This window comes from Octopus bimaculoides, chromosome 18, assembly GCF_001194135.2.
Source record: "Octopus bimaculoides isolate UCB-OBI-ISO-001 chromosome 18, ASM119413v2, whole genome shotgun sequence".
Lineage (NCBI taxonomy): Eukaryota > Metazoa > Mollusca > Cephalopoda > Octopoda > Octopodidae > Octopus > Octopus bimaculoides.
Window position 1 is genome coordinate 35,115,980 of NC_068998.1, and position 12,126 is coordinate 35,128,105.

A 12,126-nucleotide genomic window follows, 5' to 3' on the forward strand; every position below is an offset into this window, starting at 1 on the left:
TATATATATATATATATATATATATGAATATGTAGTGATTTTTGTTGTTGGTTGGCCTTAAGTTGGGGTCGATTGCACAGACCTATGACAATAAGCAATCCAGTCATCCTCACTGTCTATATATTGAGAACAACATTGCTGAATGTGTCTTTCATTTTTAAGATGTTAGGATGTGGTGTGAGGCGAAATTTAACTGCTATTTCTAATGGGTTGAGGCTCCCTTGTTTGCTTAGAATGGTTGTTCTTGGTGTTAGAGTTTGTATTAACCCTTTAGCATTCACGTTATTATGTCAAAAATAATGCTTATTCATGCATATTGTTTTGAATTAACCATGCTTTATCTTGTAGTTCTGAGATTTGGATGATGTGATTGTTTATTTTTAGAACAACATTGTTGGGTAGGTTTCAGAAGTCAGCTCTGGCTAGTTTGAACATAAACCAGGTAGAATATTTGGGCCAGATATGGTTGGTTTAAATGCTGGAAGGTTAAATGTGTACTTGAGATTATTGATTAGCATACATTGATATTATGTGAATGAGGATTAATAATGGTATTGGTCAGTGATTGTGGGGGAGATAATTTAGAATCAATAGAATATTTATAATATAGAGTATTGATGATATTCATCACTCTATGTGGGGTAGAAAATATTGGGTGCAGATAACAGAAATATTGATCAGTGCATGGGGACAGAATAAATTGCAATTTATAAATCTATGTAGACATGGACAGTTTTATGGATATACCATGAAAGAATATGACTGCTGTTGGGGTGTTGTTGGGGACCAGCATGGAGAATGGGGGTGTTATATAAGATATAATCTAGTGAGTTTGTTTTGGCTAAAACAAGAAGAGAGGTTAGACCTCAGATTGTTACATTATATGAATTAAAGTAAGTTAGGATGCTGTTGGTTATGTATTAAAACTGTTCTGAAGAATTGTCTAACAATCTTGTAGCATCTGAAAACAGAAGTACTGAATTGGACCAGCTGATTCTGTTTGAGATAACTGCCATCTTTTCACAACTTTCTTGTAATCTTTTACAAGTAAATCACACAAGAGAGTGAAGAGGCTACATAACCTGTTTAAATCTGGAGTCAAATCTCTTTTAATCATCTCCAGTTCTATTCATCCTTATAGAGAACATATAAGTGTGTGTAACAACCAAATATCCCTTACAGTCTTATTACATGCTCTACAATGATGAGGGGATGACCATGGTTGAAGACCTAGCATACAATGAAGTTCAATACAAGCAAAAAAAAAATTAGAAACATAATATGTTTACATTTTATTGGCTGCCTGTGTTTCAATAGTTCTGTTCAAACAAAGCTGACCAGGACAAAACAAGAACAGAAATAGTTATGATTAAGCCATTGATGAACATAATGATGATGGTAATGGTGATTACTCTATAAAATATTATGAGTTATTCACACATGATTAACCTATGAACAACAGTAGTAATACTCTAAGTGAAATCTTTATTTGTAGTTTTGACTGACGTATTTCTACTTTTAATGGATGAATGACTTAGAAAAAAGTAAGAATTAATTAGAGGTTAGAAACTTGATGTATGTTAAACATAGATTTTAGTGAGATAAGGCTAAATTTATGTATTTTTAACATAACCACCATGATTTTGTTGCCATGTACTTTTGAAACTGAGATTTCTCTCATTCCAATCCATTTGAATTACTAAGTCCACCTTAGCCATCATTACAGTAGCCTCTGCTCCAGTTACTTTCAGTCATATATGAACAAACTGAGTTACAAAGTGTATGCATTGTACTCTAGCTGCCACATTGCAACCATCCATTTCATTAACCAGTGTGCTGAAGAGGAACCATACTGAAGAGGAATGCAAGGCTCGCACACTAATTCTAAGATTTTCTTCATTAGCTTGATATTTCAGGCATTCCCTGCATTACAGAAGCATTGTGCTCCTGAAAATCTTTCTATAAATTCCATTATGAAAAACTTATTTTACCATCAACTTCCTGTTGTATGGAAGCAATTGAACATGGAATGAATGAAAAGATACATTTTGTGTCATAGAATTCCATGTTATGGCAAGATTTTCTGGAGTGCAATGCTTCTGTAATGAGAGGAAATGTCTGTATTTAGATAATTTTGTTTCACTATACTCAGCAACACAAAATAACGAAATAGAATAATGGCTGGGTGGTTATAAAATTTATTTTGCCATGATGTGGTTCAAGGTTTGATTTCACTTCATGACATAGCTTCAGACGACTGAAGCAGTTTTTGCTCAGCAGAAACCATGCAAAACCTGTCATATTTATATGATGTGCGTGCATATCCTTTGCCATTGTACATTGATGAGAGATGTACCCATCAATGAGAATACTGGGCAGTGGGGACAGAGCTTTCAAATAAAAATGGCCCCTTTATTTGTTTGGCACCAAGTTACACAAACAATTCCTTGCTCATGGTCAGAAATGCAGTGAATCAGTGACTGCCTCATTAGAGACCTGTAAGTGACAAAGCTCTTCTTCACAGTATGATAGAATGAAGGTCAGATGATTGGCAGTGGTGGCAGTAAGTAAGACGGATGGTTGGATGCATAGACAGATGGGTGAATTGATGGATGGCTGTGTGATTAAGAGATTTGCTCCTCAACGATGTGGTTTTGGATTCGATTCCACCACATTGTACTTTGGGCAAATGTCTTCTGCTATGGCCTCAGATGAAAACTGAGAGAAGCCAGTCATATATATATATAATATTTCAGTATTTCAAATGATCTGCACATCTTTTCTATGTTAATTGATTTTCAATTGTTTCTTACAGTTCCCCCAAAAATGCTACCAAAAGTATGAAACTGCATAATATATTCATGGTTAAATATTATAATATATTTGCAGAAGTTACCATTAAGGGACACTATGTGAGGAGTTGTGAAATTTTGGCTTGATCGTGTGCATGTGTGTGTGTGTGTGTGTGTGCATGTGTGTGTAAATGAAATTACTCACACACATAAGGAAAATTACATTAAGAGCATTTGTCTCTTTGTAGAATCCTTTCTACCTTCATTTAGTCTTATTTGACACAAGAGTTCATTGATTTAACATTTCAATTGATTTTATATTATGTTGACTACAGTTTTAGTCATTTTGGAGATATTTTTTTTTTATAGAAAATTTATAGAAAAGTAAGAAGCTACTTTTGGCTGTTGCCAGCCTTAAGTTCTTACATATTTTGTTTATTCTCCACAAATGTGTGTTGGTATTATATTGCATTGGCCATTACAAAGGAATGAGGATTGATACAACAACAATTAAGGAAATATTAGAGCATTGTCAAAAAGGATTTGTCAGCCTTGAACATTTTTAAGCATGTTTTTCAAAATATACCTTTTTTTTTGTTCACATAGAAAAGATAATTTTTGATGCCTCTCAAACCATGAATAATAATAATTTCTAACATAGACACTAGGCTACATATTTTGGAAAAGAGTATAATCGATATCATTGATCCTTGATACTTTACTGGTACCTATTTTATCTTTGAAGGATGAAAGATAACATTGACTTCAGCTATATATGAGGCCAGAAAGTAAAAGAAAAAATAATAATCATAACTGAACATCACAAAGCTTCATTTTGTCAGCACGGGGCTATTTTGGTGTAATGTCTATGTAATTTCGTTAGATAAGTCACATGAAAAACTAAACAAATTTAGTTTCATGTTGTAGTTACTTTCTAGTCTCCACTGTGTATTTTTGAGAGCTAAAAGATCAGATAAACACTTTTGTTTTATTCTGTTGGAGATATATTTGTATCATTTGTATAATGTGTGAAGTCTATATGTAAAGTTGTTCATCATCATCACCGTCATCATTTAGCATCTGTTTTCCATGCTGGCATGGGTTGGATGGTTTGACAGGAACTGGTCAGTTGGAGAACTACCCAGGTTTCACGTCTATGTTGGCATGGTTTTTATGGCTGGTTGCCCTTCATAACATCAACCACTTTACATGGTGTGCTGGGTGTCTTTTATGCAGCACCAGCATGGGTGCGTTTATGTGGCACTGGCACAGTTGCTTTTTACATGGCATCAGCACCCATGAGCCTGCAAGATTACGAATGATCCACTGAAGAGGGATGCAGGGGACATACCTGTATGCCAGGTCATGATCTACAAAACAGAGATTTGTATAGTGATTTTGTTTGTTATAGATTTCATCAGAAAAGTTAATGACCAAGATAATACTCAGTATAGTTGTTGTAAACCTTGTGAAAGGTTTTCAATATTCTTCACTAAATATCATGACAATGAATGGCTCACAGTATGGTTTACGTTGTTTTGATGTCAGTTATATTGTCTTTTGTGGGCTGTCTGAATGATATTGAAAACGTTCTATGCTTTTGTGTATGTTAATTTTTTCTTCTTTATTCTCATAAATATCAAAATTGGTAGAAATAGCAAAAGTCTAAAATTGTCATTTATAATTGCCATTTTAATAAATAAAGTTGCAAAGATATAATGCAATACAACATTCTACTTTTAGAAACTTACTTGCTTCTTGTAGAAGTAAAATAATCATGAATTAAACATACATTTTTAATCCCATAAAGACAGAAATCATGACAGTATTCTCACTTCTTTACTTATTCTTATTCTCTTCTTCTTTCTTTTTTCTTAATAATATTGTAATGATCTGTAACTGACACAGATGTGTTTATATCCCTCATGTAGAAGAGACAAGTAAATTCAATTCTAGACATTTAATCTTTTACAAAGTGTATGTCGAAAATCAAGAAATTCCAGATGTGTCATAAGACCCGTGTTTGGGATTATATGCTCAAAATTCAGTGCAGCTAATATCACATTTCACCCTACAAAATTTGATCAGGTAAATTGTTCTGTGATCAAATACATCAACCATTCTTTATTTGTTTTTTTTTTTTGTTTTTTTTAAACCAGAGCAGTAACTAGATCAGGATTATCTCTCATTCATGGTTGAATGTAGTGTCAGTTTTAGGCAGAAGCTAAACAAACTATGGCTTAGAGCCTTCAAAGAAGCAAGGGGTCTTGAAATAATAAAATGGTTCACATATGTTTTCAATTTTTGTGAGATAATCTGGTATAATTTTTTTAACAAGGACCCCCAGCAAGACGTGTTTTTCCCAACTACAGGGTTTCAGATTCAGTGTGCCTTGGGCAGTGTCTTCAACTGTAGCCCTGGACCAACCAAAGCTTTGTAAGTGGACTTGGTAGATGAAAACTAAAAGAAGCCCATTGTATATAAATATGTGTGTGTGTGTCTGTGTGTGTGTGTGTGCATGTGTGCGTGTGTGTGTGCATGGTGTGTGTGTGCATCTGTGTTTGTGTTTGTCCCTCTACTGTTTGACAACTAATGTTGGTCTGTTTATATCCCCATAATTTAGCAGTTTGGCAAAAGAAATAGTACCAGACTTTAAAAAATAAGTACTGGGGCAATTTATTCACCTAAAAACCCTTCAAGGTAGGGCCCCAGCATGGCCACAGTGCATTGACCAAAAATGTTTTATATAGCTTATGACTCCATCAAGTCTAACTCCAGCACTGGTTTGAGTGGATAGTGTTTAGTTAAATGATGATAATATTGGAGTGGACAGCAAAATAAAACACTTTATGCTGAAGAAATTGGTGATGGTCTGCTTTATTAAAAGTCAGATAAATAAAATAGTGAAAATAGAATATTTTTCTGTTTAGATAAGAAGAGCATTTTGGGCTGGTTGTTACTCCCTCTCTGAGGAAAAATTCTCTTCTCTAGCAAAGAGTCTTCTCCAGAATGTGTGAAACTTCCTGTCTTCTGAATATGTAAACTTATTTCCATTTCGTGGACTTAATTGTCTGGATGGTTTGCCTGAATTTCCTTGTAAAAGTGAGAACTTCTATTTACTGCTATTACTGTGACAGCTGCTGCTGCTACCACCACCAGAACTACTACTACTAGTAGTAGTCATTCCCTCTATTCCTATTCAACACTATTAAATGTATTGGAATGTGGAAGAAATCATAAGAAACAACCAAGCAAAACAAGAGCATAACACTTTAAAAAGTTCATGCAGTGAAATAGAGAGATAAATGAAATAGGTTATATATATATGGAGACAATACTTATAAATGATGTGCTAGTGCTGGTGTAAACAGTCATTTGTATTTCTCCTCAATGGCTTATGGACGCTTGGTATATTCTTGATGTAATTACTCACTGCACTGATTCTTAAAATAATTGTCATTGCTTCCATCAACCAGATTTTTGATATTTGTTTTACCAAGTTCTTGGACTTGGCTACTTTATACAATTTCTTTGTAGAGATAGTGTTATCTGAAGAAATAGTGCACTTTTGTTTTTAGTCCTGGATCAGTCCCAACTGAGTAGACTCATGATCAAAGATATTCTAGCTATGACCGTTCTAGCTATTGTTATTCATAGTGTGTCAATGAGTGTATTATCCAATGCATTCTTCACTTTTCAAGACAGCAAGGTATGATTTGAAGGAAAGTGGGTGTTTGTTTGCAAATTCCATTAGGTGGATAGCCACAAAGAGGCTGCATTATTCTGTTAGTACTCATGTCCTATCCATATATTCATACTATTATCTCTAACAAATACTTGTCTAGTGTGTGTGATAGGAGAAATCCTCAAACTGTTGACTAGGTGGATCATGAAATGATATGTCTCTTCTGCATTATATTTGGTATGATTTCTAAGGTTGGACACCTTTCCCAACCCCAACCACATTACAGAGTGTATAAAGTGTATTTTCTTTTAACACCAGCACTAGTGAGATTTCCTTGTACTCTACAAAGCAAAGGAATCTTCACTACTGTATGTTATCTCCAGTTGTTTAGTACAATGTGACTAACAAAGTGAGGAAAAGGAATTTATCTGTAGAAAATGAACCAAAGTGAGAGGCGGCAAAAAAGCAAAAATATATCTGCGTTTATATACTGACTAAACCAAAGATATTCAATAACTAAGTGTATTTGTCTTTAATGTTTTCACATACTTTTAAGGTGGTAAGCTGGCAGAAGTATTAGCACGCCAGGTGAAATGTTAAACAGCATTTTGTTCATCTTCACGTTCTGAGTTCAAATTCCGCTGAGGTTGACTTTGCCTTTCATCCTTTCAGAGTCAATAAATTAAGTACCATTGAAACACTGGGGTCGATGCAATCGACTAATCCCCTCCCACAAAATTTCAGGCCTTGTGCCTTTAGTAGAAATGATTCTTATTATCATCATCATCATGTATGAAGTCCTCGTCTGGGAATTGGAATTGCAGAATTACTATAGTTCCAGACGGAAAAAAAAAAAAAAGTATTCAATTAAGTTATTTTATGTTCCAAGTTAAAATCCTGCAAATGTCAATTTTGATTTTCATCTTTTGAGAGTCAGTAAAGTATCAAGTACAAAATACTGGTGTTGATTAAATCAACTCTACTCCTCCCCTTAAATCTGAACCTTGTGCCTATGTTAGAAATTATCATCATCATCCTGGTGTGCTAACAAAGTTTGCTTTGTAACAATGTGCTTTCAGGTTTCATCTCTCTCTGTGTTGCACCTTGAGCAAATGTGTCCTATCGATAACCACAAGTTGTCCAATTTGTCACACAAGAGAAATTCATAGGTAGAAACTGTAATGAAGCACATCGCGTGTGAGTGTGTGTGAATAAATGTTGCTTCACTTTGACTCATTTAGATGACAACTGTAGCATGGTAATTTCAAGGACCAATGAGATAAAATAATATACTTGAAAAGCAAGTAAGAATTGGAAAAAGGTAGGGTATCCGGTCATAGAATGCTACCTCAGTAAATATTCTTTTCTACTCTAGGAACAAGGCCTGAAATTTTGGAGGAAGGGGCCAGTCGATTAGATCAACCACAGTATGCAACTGGTACTTAATTTATCAATTCTGAAAAGTTGAAAGGCAAAGTCGTCCTTGGTGGATTTGAACTCAAAATGTAAAGACAGATGAAATACTACTATGCATTTCGCCCGGTGTGCTAACATTTCTGCTAGCTCGCTGCCTTGAGAATGCTACCTCAGTAAATATTGTTCAACCTTTGCCAGCATGAAAAAGGCAGATATAAAAGCAATGATTGTTGTTGTTGTTGACACTGCTGTTGTTGTTCTTCTTCTTGTTTCTAATTACTGAATCATATTTTGTTATCCATTCTACTCTTCTCAATCCAACTATTTCTGTTTTCAATCCAGGTATGATCCCATTGAAAAGATTTTAGCAAACCTAGATAAACAGAAAATCAGAAGTAATTTACGGTAAGTTCCTATTTATTTCACATTTTTCTTATTGTTTCCTTTTCACCCACTCACACCCTCTATCTTGTCTTTCTTTCTCTCTTTCACACATACATGCACACTACTTTTCCTATCTTCCTCTTCTCTCACTGTTCTTTATTTCCTTTTTCTTGTCACACTTTTTATTTCTTTTTGACTTCTCTTGCCTCATCTTTCTCTCCATGAATCCAATTATCAGTTGCTCTGTTTCTCACTTTATCAACCTCTTGCCCCCTTTCTCTTTTTCTCTCCCACTTTCATAACAGCAATTATTTCTTAGAACAATACAACTAGAAAACAAAATAAGAAAATGATAATGATGAGAGCAAGATAAAAAGGCTCATTTTGTTGACCCTGAGTAACTCTTTTCACAGACTATGATGTGGAATAAGGTTGGTCCATCATTCCAGTTTCTCTGGCATACAGCAAGCAGATATATGCTGCACATCTGACTTGTCAAATCCTCTGGTAAAAGTGCCAGTATGTGAGTTGTTGGCAAAAGCCAGTCTATTACTATAATCTTGGCACTGTACAGTTGACCTGCTCTCTGTCACTAATGCTACTGCTATTAGTGACTAGGTATACTTGTTAATATAACCTTGTGTTGAACACTTCTTAGTTGTTTTCTGGCTGCTGTCACTGTTAACAATAAGCAAATCAAGTGATAGATTGAGTCTATTGAACTCAATTAATTTTAGCCATAAATCTAATATATGAGTGCAACTTCACATCCCTGGCATACCACAAATATTGCCTTCCTTTTAACATGACAGATTTGCTGCATCACCTTCAAAAGTAATATGTCCAAGACATCCCCAATTAAGAAGTGCATCTTTACATTAAAATTTACATTTACTTAAATTAGCAATTCATAGAAAAAAAATTATTTATTATTTATTTGGATGGTTTGCCTGAATTTCCTTGTAAAAGTGAGAAATTCTTTTTTTTTTATTTTGATTTTGTAGCTTATTTAAATGTAAGGCATATGTTTAATGTAAAAAAAAATTAAATACCAGATAGTCAACCAAGTTATAAAAGAGATCATATGCAGAAACTGTCATAGCAACTTAATCGTGGCGGTCACTAAGTATAGTGACAGAGTTGAATGGCTTGTCAGGGTTGAACAAGTAATGAACATAATGCAGTAAGTAAAGTTGAGGTTAACAGTAATTCCAATGATGAATTTAATATAATGATAGGAATCCATCAAGAGTCAATTCTCAATTATCTCCTATTCATCATAGTTCTGCAGGCCATCTCAGAGGTGTTTAAAACTGGCTGTTCACGGGAACTCTTATAGGCTGATGATCTAGCACTCCTAAATTAATTTATTGGGAAACTGGAAAGAAAATACCAGACATGGATGCTAAATCTAGAATGAAGAAGACTGAAGGTAAAAGTAGCAGAGACAAAAGTTTTAATAAGCAGGAAAGAAGACAGATTCCTGATATTTTTAGGGAAATGACTTTGCTCAATATGCAGAAAAGGAGTAGGTATAAACTCCATAGACCCAATGTAATCTATGAACACACAAGAAATATAGTGGAATCACAAACAGACTAGCAGAGAATGTATGCTTTGTATGTGATAGATGCACTGGAGCAGTATATACCATTAGCACACTGGATATAGGGTCTCTTAAATACCTAAATGGCTCACTAGAAGGACTTCATAGTTTTTGTTATCTAGGAGATGTAATTAGCAAGGTAGGTGGTTGCTCTGGTTGGATTTTTGCAGACACTAGGCACGTTATATAAATCTACTGATTTATTGTGTCTCTATAGCAAGAAACTATTCGTACTATTAGAACTCATATTTAAACATTGTCTATACATATATATGTATGTATGTACGTATGTATGTATATATCTATGTCTATCTGTATATATGTATATGTATGTGTATATATATATGTGTATATATATACTAATATATACTTTTGTTATTTACACCACCTGTCCTCGTCTGTTGTTATTATTTGTATATTCTCCTATATATATATATATATATCGGGTGACACGTAAAAGCACCCACTACACTCTCTGAGTGGTTGGCGTTAGGAAGGGCATCCAGCTGTAGAAACTCTGCCAAATCAGACTGGAGCCTGGTGTTGCCATCCGGTTTCACCAGTCCTCAGTCAAATCGTCCAACCCATGCTAGCATGGAAAGCGGACGTTAAACGATGATGATGATGATGATGATGATATATATATATATATATATATATATATATATATATATATATATATATATATATATACATACATATATATATACATATATATATATACATACATATATACATACATGAGAGATGGAAGGTATGAGAATTTTTATTAATCACTACAATTGTTTTGACACATTTTGCATCAATTCTTCATGGGTGGAATACTTAACAACTGCTTCAGAAGCATCCAACAGCGCAGATGTGTCTCTTTGGGTGATAAATAGATATAATTTGTTAAAATAACAGTTCTGCAATGTATCTTCTCATTTCATATAAAGAAAAGCAATAAATTAAAGCATACAGCGTCATTGATATAGAAGATCAATAAAAAAAAATATACCTATGTGTGTGTGTATGTGTATATGTATATACACCTTTTTTGTATTTATTTATTTTTACTCGCATATATATATATATATATGTACGTACCTACCTTACTGACAGCATCCATGTACGTGGCATGCACAGCTCTCACTAACCATTCATCTATCCCTAGTTTCCTCATTGACCACCAGATAAGGGGTTGGAGGACCCTGTCAAAGGCTTTCTCCGTGTCAACGAAAGCCAGGTACAGAGGTTTTTCTTTGGCTAGCTATTTCTCCTGCAGCTGTCTTACCAGAAATATAGCATCAGTGGTGCTTTTCCCTGGCACGAATCCAAACTGCATCGCATCTAAACGGACTCTCTCCCTAATTAGTTGAGCTATGACCCTCTCCGTGACCTTCATTACCTGATCCAACGACTTGATACATCTGTAGTTATTTGTATCTAAAGCATCACCTTTACCTTTGTAGCAGATGACTATAGTGCTGCTACACCAGTCATTGGGTATGACTCTTTCATGTATCACCTGGTTAACTATATAGGTGACTAGGCTATAGCCGACACTGCCAGATATTTTGAGCATCTCTGCAGTGATTCCTGATGGGCCGGGAGCTTTCCCTGTCTTCATACTCTTAATTGCTTTATTTACCAAGGTACTGTCAATTCGGATAGCTGGTCCCTCTGTTGGTTCGACATTCAGCAGACTCTCTTTCTCCCATTCATTCTCTTTATTGAGTAACCTTTCATAGTGGCGTCTCCAAACCTCTCCCTTTGCAGCCTCGTCTAGTGCAAGTGAACCATCATCCATGCAGACACATTTCTCTCCTACGACATCACGATTCTCTCTCACACTGTCTTGCAACACGAAATACCCCAAGTCTTTGATCCTGTGCGTGCCATGTACAGGAACGTTGTCAGTAAGGTGAAGAATGTCAGTGTGCATACTCGACAGAGTGTAAGTACCTTGAGAGAAAAGTTGAACTTCAGAACCATCAGAGGTGGTGTGCAAGGGAGACGACTGCGCTGGTATGGTCATGTGGTACGAATGGATGAGGATAGCTGTGTGAAAAAGTGTCACACCCTAGCAGTAGAGGGAACCTGTGGAAGAGGTAGACCCAGGAAGAGGTAGACCCAGGAAGACCTGGGATGAGGTGGGGAAGCACGATCTTTTACTCTTTTACTTGTTTCAGTCATTTGACTGTGGCCATGCTGGAGCACCACCTTTAATCGAGCAAATCGACCCCAGGACTTATTCTTTG

At 35.2% G+C, this 12,126-nt stretch overlaps 1 protein-coding gene across 1 annotated transcript in view; it reads left to right on the forward strand.

Annotated features, from left to right (window-relative positions):
- Nucleotides 1–12,126, forward strand: part of LOC106867954 (N-acetylated-alpha-linked acidic dipeptidase 2) — a 336,237-nt gene that overhangs the window by 141,388 nt on the left and 182,723 nt on the right. Inside the window, exon 5 of the mRNA XM_052974261.1 lies at nucleotides 8,236–8,298. Within this exon, the coding sequence (XP_052830221.1) occupies nucleotides 8,236–8,298 (63 nt within the window). The remainder of the gene's footprint in view (nucleotides 1–8,235; nucleotides 8,299–12,126) is intronic.